The sequence below is a fragment of the Vigna umbellata genome, chromosome 2, assembly GCF_029865625.1.
Source record: "Vigna umbellata cultivar VRB3 chromosome 2, Vumbellata_1.0, whole genome shotgun sequence".
Classification (NCBI taxonomy): domain Eukaryota; kingdom Viridiplantae; phylum Streptophyta; class Magnoliopsida; order Fabales; family Fabaceae; genus Vigna; species Vigna umbellata.
In genome coordinates this window covers 2755494-2773748 of record NC_142166.1, presented here as the reverse complement: position 1 = coordinate 2773748, position 18255 = coordinate 2755494, and the positions used below count along the sequence as shown (strand labels likewise).

Sequence of the window (18255 nt, the reverse complement as noted above, 5' to 3'; positions counted from 1 at the left end):
TTTAACGTAATAATGTCAACTTCTTTTTATGTATAAACACAGTATTATGTAAAGAGTTCAAATGTTAATGTTAAATACAGTCTAACACATTAAAAAAATTTCACATTGTTAACTTAGAAAAATTGTATTTATTCAATTATAAAGTTTGAGATGATATTATATTAAAATTTGAAATAAAGATGAATTTCAATATCGTATAAAAAATTTAAGATTAAAAACATATTTAACTATATTTTTTTTAAAATAAGATTCTCACTATTAAAGTTCTTTCCTAATGCAATGAGATAATTTACCAGGAGTTATATAGACACAAGATATAATTGTTAACAAAGACACACATGATTTATGTGTTTTTCAGTAGTATAAGATTTGTAAATTAAACTTATTTTTTTACAATTTGTAAATTAAACTTCTTCAGTTGAGTGTTTGCCTCTTCCACCATTTATCTGGTTTCTTGTGTTAGGTTATAGCTACTGAAGTGAGTGTTGATAGCATTGTTTTTCACTGATGATTGTTTACTCATGCTAGCTGGTGAGCTAGCTGCATTGACTTTGGAGGTTAGCTGAAAACTTTCATGAATAATGTGAACGGATTCTATGACTAATATTGAATTAGTTTATGTCGTGGACTCTGTTTTGTAGTGATTATTTAACCATAGTATTATTAATTAACTCATATATATATATGGCAGGAAAAAAAGAAGAAGCTAGAAAACTATCCTTATCGGAAACCTGGATAATAAATTCAAAATAAAAATAAAAATATAGATTGACAAGTAATGACATTCCAAACTAGAGTATTAATTTGTGATATCTGCAGGGGGTGTCTAACATATGCAGCATATATGATGTGATTACAGAAGTGCGTAAAATGATACTTTGGACTTTGTCAGCATCATTATTTAAATAACAATTAATTATTCAAATAAATGCAACACTCGTATATTCCGCAACGAAACGCAAGAAAAGTTGTTTGGAAGTTAAATATTTAATGAACTTTACTAAACACGCATGAACTATGTCTCAAATTGATTTACAGAAAAATATTCAAAAATTCAAAATTGGAAAGTGGATATTCAGGAACAAAGACCATTTTACACTATACGAGTAATATCTTGGCCTCTCGGGCGCCAAATCTGAATACTCTGCCTATTATTTTGCCATTGAAGCTAACAATGTGAGTCGTATAACGAAACTGTAGGTTAACTTACCAAACACCAAAAGTAGTAAGAATGAATCTGTAATACTTATCACATGAAAAATTAAAGTAGAAAAAAAAAGAAAAGAATGTGAAGAGACCATATAAACCGATATTACAACTTCACAGCAGCTATTGCTTCTGGTTTAAAATCAATCCGCAGACCCAATACACGCCTAACTTCTGCTGGAGTTAATCTCCAGGTCATAGGTCCAGAGTTCTCACCCCAGAAATCTAGAATCTCAGAAACCTTTTCTAAATTTAGAATTGTTGCCATTTGAGTAAGACGTGCAAACTTGTCTCTGACAGTTCTCTGTGTCATGACACTGAAGTGACTTACCAAAGCTCTAGCATCTCTGTCAAGTTGAAGACCGCCTAGCTGACTAAATCTCTTTTGCATCATAATAACTTCTAGCCTTTTCACAATGAAGTCAATAATCAAATGAACAAACGTGTCATAATTGTTAGCTGTCATTAGTGGCTGCAGCCATGCCACATTCGTCTCAACAGCATGGAGAAGTCTCTGAACCCATGGATCATTCACCTCATTATTTGCATACTCAGCCTCCGAAAGCTCATAGCTAATTGTTCCAACGCTGTCTAATATTGGTCTTATTCGAGGTGTAATGGTTGACACAAGTTGTTCTATGCCAGCAGTCAAAGCTTGCTTGAAAGCATTGCTGCTATCTGCCAACTCAGTCAAACAAGATTTTACCTTTTCTCGATCAGCTAATGCAGGAAACACCTGCATGAAGTTATTCAGTCCGTTAATTCTGCAACTTTAAACTTGTATGTTATATAGGCAAAACAAATATACATAAATAAAGAATGACCTATACATTATAAACCAACACAGGACAAATCGACATAGCGCTGTATATATTGAGAAACAGTTCTTAAAAATAAATAGTCTGTAAGTCTGTTCCAGCTACATTCTTTTCGTTTAAAAATGAAGGAGGAGCAGTTGACAAAGCTAAAGACAAATATGAAATATTCAATTAGTAAACTCGCACGTCTCAAGAAACATCTAGTTTAAAATGGAAAATAGTTCATAAAGTGAATCATCAATACAAAAATTTTGAATTTCTAAACCATACTTTGATTGCACTTTTCTAATCAATCATCTCCGTATTAATGTTAACAGAAGGGTTGCTATAAATTTGAACATGTATTCATCACAACATTCAGGGGAAACCGATGTACATAGTTCATTGGGCAAAATCATTGCTACAATTTCTGAATTTCTAAATCATGCTTCAAGTGCATTCTTTTAATCAATTGTCTCAATATTTATGTTACTGAGAGGATTGCTACAGATTAGACTGTGTATTCATCAACACTAAGGACAGAAACATCCTCAATCTGTGGTTTTGAAGTTGCAAAAATGTCAATCTTGAAATTGGTTTTTCCTATACCGTCTATAACTTTATCCAAGATTTGTAAATATCACATAAAACTCTAAATCATGTTACAGAAATTCAGAACTACATCCTGCACAAATAAAATGACACAAACTGCCCCTAACCTAGGAACCTAAAATTACCTCATAATGGGACCCCAGGCAAACAATGAATAAGGCAAGGGTGTGCCAACTATACTTACTGCTCATAATTCAAAATTTAATGAGTTTCATTAGTGATATACAATTGTAAGGTACTAAAAATATACAACACTCACCTCAGCACACTGTTCTTCAATTTCATGTTTTAGCTTCAGAACATACTCACTGCTAACGTCCATATTATTCAAAGCTGTTGCAATTTCTGTCCCTGTCTTTTGCACACCAACGCCACCAAAGAACAACTTTGCACCAAGGTTTGGCTCTCTTATTTTTTGCTGCAAGGCTTCATTATATTCATTACCGAGTAAACTGCTGGCACCACTCAAAACGGCAACAACAGAACTGATATTGGAAGTGGATATTGCCCTCCGCAGGCAACTCTGCAATACATAAAATACATCATCCACCATAGAAGTGGTAAGGCTGTCAGGCACGTGTTCATCAATCCTTATTGCTTTCCTGACGTTCTCCAACATGAAAAATCCCTCCAAAATCACATAAAATCCAGTTAAATCTTGTGCAACCTTGCTGAAACTGCCACTACGAAAAGCTCTGGTGGCACGGGGAAGCAACTCAGGGTCAACAGAAGTAAGCCCTTTGATCTTTGAAATCATGAATTCAGTGTAGTCTTCACCAAGCTGCATAAGGGAGAGAATCTCCTCCAAATATAATTCAACCTCTCGTGGGTCAGGACCCTCAGGACCTCCTCCAACAGCAAGCAAATTGGTGTTGTGAGCATTTATCTCAGAGGACAACTTAGCCAACTTCCTATACTCCATATACTTGTTCAAAATCACAGAACCGCGAGAATCACACTCCTCCTGAAGCTCACAGATGGCATATACAATACCATCCTCCCCACAAAGACCACTCAAGATCTCACTATTCTCCTCAATCGCCAACACAATGTCCTTGAACAAATTGGTCAAACAACCAACAAAGTTGACATTACGCTGATCCATTGTCTCCACCAATTGCTCAAACTCCATTTTTGACCTCATTGCAATCACTTTCTTCAAGTACCCAACATACAACTGCAATCCCTCCTCCTCCACACCCAGCGGGGTGAAGAGTCGAATGAACCTGAGCAATGATGGATCAAGGTTCAGGCATTGTGGCACAAGTTTTTTTTCTTAACATAATATCAACTTCAATTTCTACGCACTCATTGCAAAAACTATATGTACACATTATTATACAAACAGAAAAGTCATGGTATGAATGAGTATTAAATTAACAAATGTGAAAGTGGACAAACTCATCAAATATAACAATTTGCAATTGGATGACAGGATTCCAGCGAAAAAAATTGTGCATATACAGTTTGCTCATATCTGTAATATATATGTATATGCATTACTCCCATAATTTACGATATAGTAGAAAAAAGAGTCAATCTACTATACTGTTGTACCCGCAACTTAAAATTTATAGATCCGTGACTGAACCTGAGAATGGCGGGGTGGTCGCGCTGATCCACTGCGGCAGAGAGCTTCTTCCTTACAATTCCCTCCAACTGCTTCTTCGCTGCCAACAAGCGATCCCTCTGAAGCTGATCGGAGCCGGAATCTTTATACTGCGTGTCAATTTGGAGGAAGGTCTGGACGTAGCGGGAGGCAGACTCATAGTCCTCTGCCTCCAGGGCACGGTGGACGCCTTCGAGGGAGTTGGCGCGCTCCACAATGGCGTCGATGCGGAGGAGCGAGTTGCGGACGCGCGACTGCGCCAGGTCAAGCTCGCGGACCTTGCTGCTGACCTGGTCAGCGAGGTCGGATGTGGAAGCCACATTAGAGAGCATGTAGTCGGCGTCGGAGTTGACGATGTCAAGGACATCGGAGGAGCGCTGGAGCTGGAGGAGGTGACGGTCGAGGTCAGTGCGCTGCGAGAGAAGCTCGTCGAGTTCGACGTCGACGGCTCTCTGGTGAGCGATGCACTCATGGAGGAGGCGCGTCATGGCGCCGACGTCGGTGAGCGAACGGACGTATTCAACGGCCTCCGCCGTGCCGAAATGAATTGAGCCGCCGAGAGTTTCTTCGTCCGCTACATTATTCCCGTTGACCTCAGGCGTAGTCCCCATCCTTCTCACACCATGAATTGCCCAACCTACAATCACATTCCCCTTCAGATCAGATCTGAAGTAACTACAACAACAAAGGGAGTTTATTATCTAACTCTTAATTACTATTACACTCTTTTCTTAATTATGGTACCCATGGTTTTTCTAAGAACTTATTTTCTCATGAAATATTTAACTTTATTCTTTATTTTATAATTTTTTCCTTTAAAATTCATCATTTATAAACTATTCTTTATTTATTAGTAATTTTTTCAATGTTATTTTAATAAAAGTAATGTTTTAGAAAAGAAAAAAAAAGTGTATTTGGGGTTAAATGGATTGGGTGTAAAAGAAAACACAGCACAGCATAGCACACACCGAGGCTAAACATGGCACCTAATACCATTTTCTTGCTCTCCTTCACATCTTCCTCCTTACCCACACCCTTATTCAACCACCATCTCCACACCCAATTCAGATCTTCCCGCAAACCATTCGTTTCCTTTTCCAAGGCTACGACTTTCTCCTTCACCGCCTCGGCGGCCACGGTGGATAAAGGAAGGGTCGTTCACGGAGGACAAAACGCGGAGGAAGAAACGTTCAAGCAACCAAGACCAACCGAAGTCTACATCTGCAACCTTCCAAGAAGCTGTGACGTACAACATCTACTTCATATGTTCAACCCTCATGGAACCGTACTCTCTGCTCAGGTTTTATGGCTTCTTTCACCTTTTCCTTATTTGACATTCATTTTACTATACCCTCTCTTCTCTTCTCACTAAATTATTCAATTTTTTTTTAAAAAAAACAGAGCTTGAAATCTTCTTTGCTCTATTTATCATCTTCGTTTTCATTATTAACTAGCTAGTTCAGCAGCACAAATGTTTCCCCCTTTCATAGTTATGATCTGAATCAGCAATGGTGGTAATGATGACAAGGTACTGTGTTGATGGGTGACTGCACTTTTGCAGGTTTGCCGCAGTGAGGAGACTGGTGAGAGTAGAGGGAGTGCTTATGTCACAATGGCATCTATTGACTCCGCAAAAAAGGCAATTGAGGCATTGGATGCATCGGTTCGTGAGTGTGAAACTCGATGATGCATTATTTCGTTAATGTGTTCTGGCTGTTCGTTTGTTCTGAAAATGTGTTTTTGGTTCCTTTTTCACAACTGAAGGATGTTGGTGGGCGCGAAGTGCTGGTTAGATTTTCAGCTGAGATGAATCCCAAGAGGAGGAGGAATCTTGACACGATGAATTCGTTACCCATGAGAACTATATACTATGAAGGTCCTCATAAGTTGTATGTTGGGAATCTTTCCAAGTTTACCATGCCTGAAGACCTGAGGCAGCTTTTTGGTAGATTTGGTAATGTGACCAGTGTAAGGGTGTTGCAAGATACGAGACAAGGAAAACAAAGGGTTTATGCGTTTGTTTCCTATCTTTCAGAGAGAGAACGAAATGCTGCACTATCTCTCAATGGAACGGTATATATATGCATTCTATCTCTGCCGCTTTTCATTGTTGTGCTTCTTATTCATGAGCTACTGTCTGATACCTGGTCTGGTCTTTCTGGCAGGTGCTTTGTGGTCGAACACTAGTGATTAGAGAGCGTTTAAAGAGAGAGGAATAAGATCTGACAGGATATTCAGATTTTGCGCAGTGATAGTTGCAATTTTGATTGTTTGGGAGGAAGCTCTGGTCTGGTATCCATAACTGAGATTGATGGGAGAACTTGAGAGCTAGAATATGTCAGCAAGTGGGGGTAGATCTACTGTGAAAAGTCCATCAAAATCTGGATTTATTCCTTGTATTCAAATTTCCAATCAACAATATCTCTGTATATGTGATAGTTCAAAACATGATTTTTTGAGTGAAAAAGTATTCAACTTAAGATCAAGAAATAGAACGGCAGACCTGATAGGAAACTTCAGTTTATTTTCACATATCTGTAATTCTTTAAATTAGCAGCGACTAATTAGGTGCAGGATTATGCTCACTTGTAGAGCAAGCAAAAATCAAAATGAGAAATATCACTGAGGCAACTCTTTACCACTGCCGTGCAGTTCAAAGTAATATTAAATGATTCTTCAGAAAATATAATCAAATTTTCAGCATAAGTTTTGGGAATTTCTGAAGTAATATTTTTAGAACAAAATTTTCTAAACTAAAAGTTTGACATAAACTTTTCAGAATAAAATTTTTAGAACAAATTTTTTAAAAATGCCTATAATGTCTTTTTGGAAAGTTTTCCTAACACTATATGTGTTTTGGAAAGAACTTTCCGAAACACATTAAATGCCCTTTAGGAAAAACCTTTGCAAAATGATTTTTTTTTTCCATGTTTTCTTTGTCTGCAGCAGTAACAATGGTGGAAGCGGCGCGGGAGGTGGTGTGGTTCAATTTTGGGGAGTGTTTTAATCTTTTTCTACTATTATGCGGTGCAGTTAGTAATTGTGGGGCTGTAGGAATGAAAAGCCTTTTTTTTAACTTTGATTGTTGTTTTTATTGGGCCTTTTTGTTGGGCCTCGATTTCACTTCTTCTTTCATTCTCGCGCTGCAAAACATCAGAGCACAACATAAACAAACCCTTAAGCCGTTAACCACCTTCGACGGCGCAGAGGTTTGATATTGGTTTCATTTGTTGAAACTGAAAATGACGGAGATGGAGATTGAGGGTGAGAAACAGCACAAGTTCGATGTGGACCTTGGGCACCTCATGGCTTTCGACTCCAGTCACACTTTCCCCTCTCAACCACCTCTTTCCAGGTACCCAGGTACCGTCTTCTTCCTCTTCTTTAGGGTTTTTGGTTTTTGACACTGTCCTTGCTTACTTTAATTGAACACAGGGAGGAAATCGTCAAGCAGTGTTTGCTGAAAGGCACTCACTTGATTCAAGCGATCGCAGATGCTCTCTTCACCTTACCATCAACCGAAGATGTAGATGGCCCCCTTGTCAACTTGCCTACGCCACTAACTAAACTGCCAAGAGAAAAACATGTAATCCCACACTCAAATATTTATTATTCTTTAATTTCAAAGGTTATGCAATCTATTAATTGTGACTTTTCACTTTAATGCTCGTATTCCTGATCCTTATTCTATTGTATTGCAACTTTCAAACGGCTAAATAAAAGCCTCTTCCTATATATGTGTTTGCATTGCAATTAGCTATTCAATTGTATTGGTTCTGTGATTCTATCGTCGTTCTTTGCTTGTAGTATTTTTTGCTTCATGTCTAATTAGTTAAATCACTTGCTCATCAATTTTTATGATGCTTTCAGCTTCCAAAACCTAAGCCTCCTACTAAATGGGAAGTTTTTGCCAAAAAGAAAGGTTTGTCTATTCATAATGCACTTGTGACTCTCAAATAATCTTAATGCTGTTCATGCAGTCCGTGTTGGGCTTAGTGCTCCCTACTTTTATTAGTTGAACTGATGTATATCATCCTGTGTTATTTTTTCAGGCATACAGAATCGGAAAAAAGACAAGATTGTGTATGATGAACAATCTGGAACCTGGAAACGGAGATTTGGGTATGATCGTGCAAATGATGAAGACGCTGTACCTATCATTGAGGCAAAAGAAACTGATGGTAAATGATCGAACATCCTATTCCACATGAACTGCTACCATGTTTCTCTTAATGGTCACGAATTAGGTGTAGACTGCCGACACTCTACTTTAAGTTGTCACTTTCGGGCACCAACAGAACCACTACAATGTGTTCAGCATATGATAAAATTTTAACATAGGATACTTCATGGCAGACCTTTATAAGGTCTGTGTACTAAAAAACAGTTCTAATGAGAAAAATTATGAATCAGGACAGCATTGGCTCTTTAGAAGACCCAGGTTGTACAATGGAAATATTTATATATATCAGGGCATGCTCAATGCCTAGTCGGACATATGGTTGGCATTGTGGGTTACCAGAGCATTAAACACGGAATCTGTTTAATTGAATACCCTTCGGTCAAGATTTCAAATCTTGAGGATTTTATTTTCCTACCATTTTGGGGTTGTTATTTTTGGTTATGAAATTTATTGTATGTGATAATGTGGAAGTTAGATAGTGTTTATATGTCTATATTTCAAACCATATAGATATTCGTTTACACCATTTATGCTTAATGTTATTATTCTTTTGACGTCAACATATCTTTTCATGAATATAAACTTGTAATTAACATTTTTTGGCTTTGTTTTTAGTACACTGATTAAAGCTATATTTATGTCATATTAGTAATGGTATTGTAACATTTTGTAGATCCAGCAGAGGATCCTTTTGCAAAAAGAAAAGAAAATAAGAAGAAAAGAATTGAAAAGCAGGATAAAAATCGACTACAGAACTTGAAAGAAGCTGCTAAATTTGGTGCTTTACCAAGGTTTGTAACATAATGTTTTCCAATTTACCTTGAAGATTTTGTAGCAGGGAATTCTATTCGTTAATGTTCATTATAGTATACATTATTGACTTATAGTTGTGTGCACACTTTATTTCATGGATCATGGACCTTTGCGTTTTATTTTGGCCATTGGAGTCAGTTATATCTCACCTTGGAGAGTTGGGCCATCGCCTACTTTCTTTTCTCATTCAGGAAGTCTTTACTGAGTTTTCTTATACTAAACTTTGCATAAGCCAAATGATATATGCAGTTTCAGTTAGTGATATTTTTCTTTTATTTGTTAAGGCATCTGCATTGGGAGGTGCTTAACTCCTTCTTTTCCCTTACCATTACCTCATAAGCACCTACGTTGTACTTAATTTTTCAAGTGGACCATGTTTTTATTTTAAGAAAGTGTGAAATTTTAATTTTATTTTTACTTTTCATTTTATAATGTGTTTGGGTATTTCTATTGGTAAAATGAGATTATCAGTGGGATCTATTTAATTTTTTTTCAGAGCTACTGAATTAGAGAATATGGGTGCAATGATAAAAACAAGTGAAAGTGATTAATATGTAGAAGTGGATCCCATTTAGGAATCATAGGAATTGATACTGGGTTGGAGATGACGGCCTTACATGCTCCAATGGTGGAATAACTTTTACTGTTGTGGGTATATGATATTCTAGATGGAAAATCTTACCTTTTCTATTGGTGGCATCTCAACTTTATTTAAAGTCTGACTTTCTTGCATGTGGTAATTTCCCGAACTTTGGAAGCAATTGAGTAATCTAGAGGCTATTGTTGTCCCCCCAAAGTCCTATCTTTTGACTAAGATTGTTGTAGGGTGTTGACCTGGTGTTTCTTGTTTTCTTTAATATACTCTTTATTGTTTTTCTCCCTGCTACTCATCATATGTTCGTTATTGTAATGAAGTCTGAACACATTATTATGCAGCCATGTTCAGTTGGCAGCTACAGCTTTGCCTATAACAGGAACTCAGGCAGCGCCCAAGAAAGTTACAAAGGATGAACTAGGTAATGTAGCAGGAATCGCAGCAACTGCAACAGCCAGTGGTGGGAAATTTGACAAGAAATTGCTGGGTGAAAAGCCTGCAAAACATAAAGGAAAATATCGAAAGGTTGTGCACTGTAAACTCACAGATAACTGTTTCTCTTAGCCATGTAAATTGTTATAGAAGCACCCATTTTTAACTAAATTGACTTATCAACTTCCATTGTTTTATTTTCATTTAGTTCCTGCCAGTGGTGGAAGGAACCGGGATAGGATCACTAGAGAGGGAGCAAACTGAAAAAATATTGAACAAAATCATCTCCAAGAATTCTCATAACATACTAAATGTTGAAAAGGTACAGTAAAGTCATTTAGTGACATGGATTTCAAATTTGCCCAGTTTTGTTAACTTTTTTATTTTGTCAAAAATGTGCTCTCTGAATTCTAGGCCGTCACAATGCACAATGTGAAGAAAGAGAAGAAACGAAGGAGCGAGAAAGGGAAGGCTTCACCAGCTGACAACAAATTGAAACCTGAGAAAAAGTCCTTTAAAAAGGGAAATTTCAAGAAAAAGGGAGATTTCAAGAAAGGAAAAGGGAAAGGAAAATAATTTAGATTTTATTAAAACAAGTTTTGAAGAGTTATCGGAAGCTCTATTTACTAGTTTCAAGTTTTGTAGTCTAATTTCATATTACGATTTGTAACCTGAAAAAGAGTCTCTTAGAAAGGGAAATTTCAAGGAAGGCAAGGCGAAAAGGGGAATAGTTTGGATTTTATTAAAACGAGTATTGTAGAGTTCTTGGAAACTGTTTATTGGTTTCAAGTTTTGTAGACTAATTTCATCTATCTGTTGCAATCCTCTTTATTTCCCATCTATATATTAATTACATCTTTTATTTGGCAAGGCTTTTTAATTTATCGAATGGATGACAAATATTATGGATAAAATAGAACATGTATTATTTTACCTAATTTGTACGGTATGTATAGTTAAACCTTTTAATTTTTATAAAACAAAATTCAATATTTAGTGTAACTAACGAAATATACAAAAGAAAACTTCAGTGAAAATGTAATTTATTGAATCATTTTAAATGATTTTAAATCACATTAATTTGTAAAGTACTTCGGACTATGCCAGTATAATTGTTTAAATACAAATTAATTATCCAAAACACGTGCAACGTAACTTTACTGAACAATCAAGAACTAAGTCTTAATTGATTTGCAGAATTAAAAAAATACGAGTGTTCCAAATGGATTTACAAAAAAGAAAACCATTTTACGCAGGATGGTCCGATGGTCCGTATATATGCTTAATATCTCAGCCTCTCCGGTGGCAAACTTGAATACTCTTGCTAACTCTTTATTTGAAGCTAACAATGCAACTCACAACAAATTGTGTGTTAACTAACCAAACAACAAATGTAGTAAGAATGAAGGTGTAATACTTATCCGATGAAAATTTAATGAAAAAAAATGTGAAGAGGCCATATAAACGGATGATACAACTTCACAGCAGCTACTGCTTCTAGTTTAAAACCAACCCGCAGACCCAACACACCCCTAACCTCTCCTGGAGTTAACTCCAGGTCATATAGATCAAGGGTTCTCACCCAAGAAATCTAGAATCCCACAAACCTTTTCTAAATTTAGAATCGTTTCCATTTGGGTAAGGCATGCGAACTCGTCCCTTCTGAGGCATGACACTGAAGTGACTTACCAAAGCTCTAGCATCTGGGTTATACTGAAGACCGCCTAGCTAAATCTTTTCTGCATCATAATGACTTTTAGCCTTTTACACAATGAGGTTAATACTCATATGAACAAAGTGTCATAAGTGTTAGCAGTCATTAGTGGTCGCAGCCATGCCACATTTGTCTCAACAGTATGGAGAAGTCTCTGAACCCATGGGTTGGAAGTTGTACGTCCTACATAAGTTTTAGAATACTCTGGTGGAGTTGGCTCGTATCTTCCTAATCAAGTAGTTCTCCAAACCAATGCCAGCATCGACAATTCTAGTATGTCCTTTTATTTCAATCATAAGAACTTCCTCCAAAGCACCACTGATTTTCCCACCATCATCCACTTCACATATTACAGGCATTAAGACCATCCAAGTATCCACATGAGGAGCTTCCCCATGTTCAAGAGACTTAGTAAGAACTCCACAAGCATCCTCAATCCTACCAACATTACAAAACCCCTTCACCAAGGCGTGAACAACAGAAAAATGAGGAGAAAAACCTTTGCAGAACATCTCCTCGACATACTGACTAGCCTCATCAAGCATTCCCATGTCACACAAGCCACTCACCAAAGTACGATAGGACACAAGATTAGGCAAGCACCCATTGGCCCGCATGTCAGTAATAACCTTGCAAGCATCGTGAGCGCGCCCTTCTCTACAGAACCCTAGTATAACAGTATTATAATGAACAATATCAGGATTGCACCCTTTGACCTTCATCCTACAGAGAAGCTTGTAAGCCTCCCTGAGCTTCTTCTTCCTACACAAACTATTCAACAAAGTGGTGTAAGTCAAAGAATCCGGAACAAACCCTTTGTTGAGCATATCCTCCAAAAGATCAACAGCACCATTCACTTGACTCTTCCGACACAAGGCCTGCATCAAAATCCGGTAAGACTCGATATCCGGCACAACATCTCGTTTGAACATTTTGTTGAACAGTGAGTAGGCAATGCTAATGTCCCCATTGAGACAGAACGCGCGCATGAGAATGTTGTAGGACTTGGTGTTGGGTTCCACCCCAAACCTGTGAGCATCCTTGAAGAGAATGAAGGCGGGACGAATGTAATTACGGTGGGAAACGAGGATCTCGAGAATGCGGTTAAGGTGTTTGGGCAAAGGCTTGCAATTGAAGTGGAGAATGTTGTAGAAGGTTTTGAGGGCTTTGTCGGGCAAATCGGCTTCCGCGTAGACTCTGATCAAGTAAGTGAAGAGGGTGGGGGTGATGGGGTGGGAATCGGATTTGATGCAGCGGAGGAGATGGTCGATGAGAGAGAAGTGTTTGGAGCGACCCAACTTGAGGATGAGAATGAGATAGGTTGAGTAAGTGTGGCGGAAGTTGGGTTGGCGAGAGGCCACATCGAAGATTTCCTTGGCCAAAAGAGGGTCTGATTGCGAAGCTATCAGCTTCTGAACTCGAGTTGGTGATCCGAAAGGGGTGTTCCCGTTGCTGTTGCTGTGGAAAGCTTGTTGATTTTGCAAGTAAAAGGGTAGTGGTGGAGGGAAGAAGATGCAATTGGAAGTAACCGAAATTAGGGTTTTGGACCGAACAAAGACCCTCTGCATCTCGTCTTCTTCTTCGCTTCTGATGGGTGACGGAAGCAGAAACGATTATACATAATTAACTCCACGTGTCACAGTGGCCACCAAGACCTCGAAAATGTGTTGGCGCATAGACGACGTGGCATTTTTCGGAATATGAATGAGGCACGTGTATAATAACCAATGGTGGAGAATGGGACACGTCAGAAGGGGAAACATGGCACGTTTAGATGCGGTGGAAGTTGAGATCTGAGAGAGTGATGAGATTCACGTTCGCATGTATCTATGCATGTATGTGGCATATGGTGAGAAGATATTTTGTAGGATTTTCGCGGTTGTGAAGCAAAGTATAGAAGGCGGTTTGAAAATTCTGAAATTCTCTTTCTCTCTCTTTCTTCCTCCACTCAATTTAGCAGACTTTTAAGATATTTTCACTGCACAACTTAAGACTCAGCATGAGGTCTTCCTCTTCTTCTTACTTTTCTAGCGTTCAATTAGGGTTTTGGATTAATGCAGCAGAAGCAAATTGATTGAGAATGGGTGAAGTGGCGGGTGAGAAGGGTGTGATGCAGACTCAGGAGGAACAGAGCAACAATGGCTCCATGGTTCGGTGGGAACGTTTTCTGCCTCGGATGGTGCTTCGGGTGTTGCTTGTGGAAGCTGATGATTCGACTCGACAGATCATTGCTGCGCTTCTCCGTAAATGCAGTTACAAAGGTCCCTTTTTTTTGTCTTCTCTTTTTCTTAAAAAAATATTGTTTAAATTATGTTTCTGGAGAAAATGAAAACTACGTCTCTTTTCTCTCTAAACGTGTTTAATGTAAACAAACGAACACAGGTAGATTTTTCAATAACTGGCTTTCAATCTGGTTTGTTTCACCTACGACTTCATGTGGTCTTTTTCCTGGAGGTCCCGCTTAGCCACGTAATCCAGGCATGAATTAGCATCGCGAAGAACATAATTCACCTTCACTCTGCTGCGGGAAAATCAATTTTTAAAATACTCAGTAGATAGCAATCGACCTAGGAGTTTAATTTATGTTAACAGTTCAGCTAATAACAACGTACTTGAACTGAATAATTGTTTTTTTTCTTTTAATTAAATATAAAGGGTATTGTTTCATGCAAATGTGTATTTTGTGATGGCACTGAGTTATTTCCTTCCAAGGTAGTGTTTGAAAATTGAGTTTACCCTCAAGCTCAAGATGCTTATGAACTTCTTAATTGCAATATTTACATGCAGTTGCCACAGCTTGTGATGGCCTAAAGGCATGGGAGACATTGAAGAACAAAGCATCTGACATAGATCTCATATTAACTGAAGTGGATTTGCCATCAATATCTGGATTTTCACTTCTTAGTTTAATCATGGAGCATGACGTTTGCAAAAACATTCCCGTCATAAGTATGAGTTGACTCGGTGCTGTTAGTAGTTAGATATGGCTAATGGTCTCAAATTTGTTCTCACCTTCTTATGGTTTTGCAGTGATGTCTTCTCACGATTCAGTTAGCATGGTGTTCAGATGCATGTTAAAAGGTGCAGCTGATTTTCTTATAAAACCTGTTCGCAAGAATGAGCTAAGAAACTTGTGGCAGCATGTGTGGAGAAGGCATGTCGTACGTCATATTCTTCATTGTTTTTCTGGCAATGTTTTGATATTTCTTTTGTCTACTAGTGTGAACTTACTACTTTGACTTATATTTACTTTCCTTTTCTTGATTCAATTCATGTTTTCTATACATATAAGCGGGCCTCCTCAAAATTTAACACTGCCACAGATGGAACTTGGTTTTGCTGCAGAAAATCATGCTGCTAGCAATGATTCTAGCGGTTCTGTGGCTTCTACACCAAAAAATAATGAATGCAGCGAGAAAACAAGTGAGATTCAAGTAAGTTTTTCTCTTCCAGTCTCTTAACTTCCACTGAAATAACATGCTGTAATATGACTGTTACATATGTCAGTTTCTCAGATTTCAGTGTTATGTGTGAAATAGCAACTAATTTTTTATTGTGCTAATTCAATTTCTGAAGTATTTTCTACATTTTCATTGCTTGGCATGAGTAAGTTACAAAGACATAAACCTTGAATCCATTTTCCATTGCATTTATATGAAGCCACTCTTCTCCCAACTTGGAAATTTTCCTTTATAGGTTAGGCTGGTTTCATGACTTTGTATAGAAACTGCATGTTTTGCCAACTCCTATGTAGAGAGAACTTGTGCACCTCCATTTTTTGAAGCTGAAAGTACATGCATGGAAAATATTCAGGATATTTCACAGCTGAAGAGTTCTTCAAATTTGACCGATATTGGCACAATTAAGCATGACAACTCTACAAAATGTGAAAGGGAATCAGATAAGCATAATGACAAAGCTGGAGGTGCGCAAGTTTCCTTTATTTTGTACTTGTGTTCAAATCTTTGGCCCTTATTTTGTTACTCAGTTACAATTAGCATGTATTGCAGCCAAATCAATATTTATATCAGAAGATGAAGGGTCCAACAAAACTTTTAAACCAACAGGCTTAAGGCCAGGTCAAGGATATGATTTTGGTGAAATGAGAAATCAGGATGAAGTTCTAAGAATAGAGTTGAGCAAAGCCAATCCTGCAATTAGTGTTGATATTCGTGGAAGCAGTGATGAATTGGAAGGTCCGTCTACTGGGGCCATTGACTTGATTGGTACATTCAAGACACTTCCAGAGAGCACTGATGAAAAATGTAGTTTCAGTAGTGGTAACGTTTCCAAGTTTGACTTTGATACACAACTGGAACTTTCTATAAGAAGATATTTTCCTGGAGGCTCGTACAAAGCTGTATTTGAGGAAAGGCAAATATTGAACCATTCAAATGCTTCTGCCTTTTCTAGGTGAATTCTCTATTTGCCTGCTATTGTTGTAGGTCAAGAAATAAGTACCAATTCTTGCTTTGAACTTCCAAAAAATAGATATTTTTTAATAATTTGTTATAAAAAAAATTGCAGGTATGGTAGTAGTAAATTGTTGCAGCCCCTTTGTCCAACACCATCAACTATCTCTGCAAAATTAACAAACGTTAGTCATGATTCTCAGAAATCTCCTAAGTTATTTGAAAACGCTACTACATCTCATCAATGTGGTGCAAAAGATCAAACTAAGGATAAAATCACCACTCCAGATATTGGTCAATCTGGACAAGTTGATCCAAAATTACCGAACAGTCAAGTTGGATTCTTTCCTGCTACAGGGGTTACTTATGATCACAAGTCAACTGGAAATGGAAATGTCTTCCCTTCTATGCTTTATTCTCAATCAGATGTCCATACCATATGGACTCCAAAATCATTGTTCCAGAAAGAGAGTTCTCCGTTTCCCACTAGTACTTCCTCCCAGTCTAATCCTCAAAGTCGCAACTCAAAACATCATCACTGCTCTGACGATGCAACCCATGATTCAATTCAAAATGTAAATCACCAAAGCCATTTGGATTTTGAGACACAGGACTCTCCTGCTGCTAGTGAGACTGCTGATACTGCCCTTTACCATGATACAACAAATCATAATTGTAGTGGTGTATACAGAAGCATAGGCTGCACAAGTGATGGAAATACTACTTCAGCCAAGGTAGCCAAGGACAACCACGAAAGTTTCACTGATATTGGTCACCTTAGTCATGATGGATACATAGGGACAGATTCTCATCGCACCAGCCAACGAGAAGCAGCTCTAACAAAGTTTCGACTTAAGCGGAAAGACAGATGCTATGAGAAAAAGGTATTGCTACCGTGCTATTACTGCTTCTGAAAAGAGCTACTTCTGAAATATTTATGGTAAAGGCATTATCGGGGCGTCATGCGATTGCTTGCTGCCATGTATTTCTGAAATTGCCAGACTTTAGGATTTGAAACTTCATTAGTTTAGCATTTATGTTATTAGCGGGTCTAGTCAATTTTGAAATTCCTATATCATATTTTAACTAAAAATCTCACAATTTAAATTGTGATTACTTTCTTATCTATGTTGCTTAGACTAACATATTTGGTTATTGTTGAATAAGCAGCTGCTTATTGTTGAATTTTTTGCATAGGTACGATATCAAAGCCGGAAGAGATTGGCAGAGCAGCGCCCTCGGGTGAAAGGGCAATTTGTTCGCCAAGTAGACAGTAGTCATCCGGTATCAGATCTGGGTGGTGATTCCTGAAATTATTTTCTTATGGCTTATTGAAATTACCTTCATCACTGAATTAAAATTTGACTTCCAGAACTGATTTGCCTGTCTCGACAAGGATTAACTATAGGTATAGTGTGTCTGGTGAAATATGTACCTTTTAGCGTTGTTAGTATTTTCTTATGACTGGTCATCTTGGTTGTCTTTTAGAATGTAGGATTGTAATTATTTAGTAGGATTGGTTTGAAATTTTGATTTTATCTCGTGTATATGTTTCTCAATTGAATGCTAGTATAGGGTTATCCTTATATAGGCAGTGGTATGCTTTCATCTTAAAGGGTTGAAATATGATGTAAAATGGAGTTATATTTTATATGGATTGTAATCTTTCTTTAATATTTCCACTGATCATTTGGGCCCCCTTTAAGAGTACTAGAGTCTTGGTTGCACAATCAAGTTAAGCTAGTCAACGTAGGTACATTGGTATTTTGCTTGAAATTTCTGTAATCACTGAACATTGGGAAAAGCACTTGGACCCCACTGTTCATGTATTTCACTTTTCTTTTCCTAATTCATGCTAATATATTATTTTCAGATTCTATTT

The 18255-nt window shown here is 37.6% G+C and overlaps 5 protein-coding genes across 5 annotated transcripts; 3 read left to right on the top strand and 2 right to left on the bottom strand.

Moving 5' to 3' along the window:
- Window positions 1-1184: 1184 nt before the first annotated feature.
- LOC124843132 (conserved oligomeric Golgi complex subunit 4) lies at window positions 1185-4973 on the bottom strand. Its single transcript, XM_047319780.2, has 3 exons — window positions 4207-4973; window positions 2875-3841; window positions 1185-1942 (listed from the first exon to the last, which is right to left on the bottom strand). Exons 1-3 carry the CDS (start codon window positions 4833-4835, stop codon window positions 1313-1315), a joined length of 2226 nt encoding a protein of 741 aa, XP_047175736.2. The 5' UTR covers window positions 4836-4973; the 3' UTR covers window positions 1185-1312.
- A 181-nt stretch (window positions 4974-5154) lies between these two features.
- On the top strand, window positions 5155-6754 carry LOC124843135 (28 kDa ribonucleoprotein, chloroplastic-like). Its single transcript, XM_047319783.2, has 4 exons — window positions 5155-5524; window positions 5786-5887; window positions 5989-6297; window positions 6390-6754. Exons 1-4 carry the CDS (start codon window positions 5204-5206, stop codon window positions 6441-6443), a joined length of 786 nt encoding a protein of 261 aa, XP_047175739.2. The 5' UTR covers window positions 5155-5203; the 3' UTR covers window positions 6444-6754.
- Window positions 6755-7336: 582 nt separating this feature from the next.
- On the top strand, window positions 7337-11117 carry LOC124843134 (ribosome biogenesis regulatory protein homolog). Its single transcript, XM_047319782.2, has 8 exons — window positions 7337-7579; window positions 7660-7810; window positions 8095-8146; window positions 8277-8405; window positions 9081-9198; window positions 10157-10340; window positions 10456-10569; window positions 10662-11117. The coding sequence occupies exons 1-8, from the start codon at window positions 7467-7469 to the stop codon at window positions 10821-10823; spliced, it is 1023 nt and encodes a 340-aa protein (XP_047175738.1). The 5' UTR covers window positions 7337-7466; the 3' UTR covers window positions 10824-11117.
- A 524-nt stretch (window positions 11118-11641) lies between these two features.
- LOC124843133 (oligomeric golgi complex subunit-like protein) lies at window positions 11642-13656 on the bottom strand. Its single transcript, XM_047319781.2, has one exon. The coding sequence runs from the start codon at window positions 13527-13529 to the stop codon at window positions 12156-12158; it is 1374 nt and encodes a 457-aa protein (XP_047175737.2). The 5' UTR covers window positions 13530-13656; the 3' UTR covers window positions 11642-12155.
- Window positions 13657-13828: 172 nt separating this feature from the next.
- LOC124843103 (two-component response regulator-like APRR9) lies at window positions 13829-18049 on the top strand. The gene is made up of 8 exons (XM_088105741.1): window positions 13829-14222; window positions 14749-14910; window positions 14992-15122; window positions 15285-15395; window positions 15775-15886; window positions 15972-16374; window positions 16489-17257; window positions 17571-18049. The coding sequence occupies exons 1-8, from the start codon at window positions 14042-14044 to the stop codon at window positions 17682-17684; spliced, it is 1983 nt and encodes a 660-aa protein (XP_087961867.1). The 5' UTR covers window positions 13829-14041; the 3' UTR covers window positions 17685-18049.
- The last annotated feature ends 206 nt before the right edge of the window (window positions 18050-18255 follow it).

What these genes read in the sequence shown, in the direction of transcription:
- LOC124843132 (XM_047319780.2), bottom strand. Translation starts at nt 4,835, where the DNA reads ATGGGGACTACGCCTGAGGTCAACGGGAATAATGTAGCGGACGAAGAA. An exon ending in GACCACCCCGCCATTCTCAG is followed by an intron (nt 3,842 to 4,206) that starts GTTCAGTCACGG and finishes ATCATTGCTCAG; the next exon opens with GTTCATTCGACTCTTCACCC. An exon ending in TTGAAGAACAGTGTGCTGAG is followed by an intron (nt 1,943 to 2,874) that starts GTGAGTGTTGTA and finishes AACTTCATGCAG; the next exon opens with GTGTTTCCTGCATTAGCTGA.
- LOC124843135 (XM_047319783.2), top strand. Translation starts at nt 5,204, where the DNA reads ATGGCACCTAATACCATTTTCTTGCTCTCCTTCACATCTTCCTCCTTA. An exon ending in GAACCGTACTCTCTGCTCAG is followed by an intron (nt 5,525 to 5,785) that starts GTTTTATGGCTT and finishes GCACTTTTGCAG; the next exon opens with GTTTGCCGCAGTGAGGAGAC. An exon ending in CACTATCTCTCAATGGAACG is followed by an intron (nt 6,298 to 6,389) that starts GTATATATATGC and finishes TCTTTCTGGCAG; the next exon opens with GTGCTTTGTGGTCGAACACT.
- LOC124843134 (XM_047319782.2), top strand. Translation starts at nt 7,467, where the DNA reads ATGACGGAGATGGAGATTGAGGGTGAGAAACAGCACAAGTTCGATGTG. An exon ending in AGTTTTTGCCAAAAAGAAAG is followed by an intron (nt 8,147 to 8,276) that starts GTTTGTCTATTC and finishes TTATTTTTTCAG; the next exon opens with GCATACAGAATCGGAAAAAA. An exon ending in TGAGGCAAAAGAAACTGATG is followed by an intron (nt 8,406 to 9,080) that starts GTAAATGATCGA and finishes AACATTTTGTAG; the next exon opens with ATCCAGCAGAGGATCCTTTT.
- LOC124843133 (XM_047319781.2), bottom strand. Translation starts at nt 13,529, where the DNA reads ATGCAGAGGGTCTTTGTTCGGTCCAAAACCCTAATTTCGGTTACTTCC.
- LOC124843103 (XM_088105741.1), top strand. Translation starts at nt 14,042, where the DNA reads ATGGGTGAAGTGGCGGGTGAGAAGGGTGTGATGCAGACTCAGGAGGAA. An exon ending in CCGTAAATGCAGTTACAAAG is followed by an intron (nt 14,223 to 14,748) that starts GTCCCTTTTTTT and finishes ATTTACATGCAG; the next exon opens with TTGCCACAGCTTGTGATGGC. An exon ending in GCATAATGACAAAGCTGGAG is followed by an intron (nt 15,887 to 15,971) that starts GTGCGCAAGTTT and finishes CATGTATTGCAG; the next exon opens with CCAAATCAATATTTATATCA.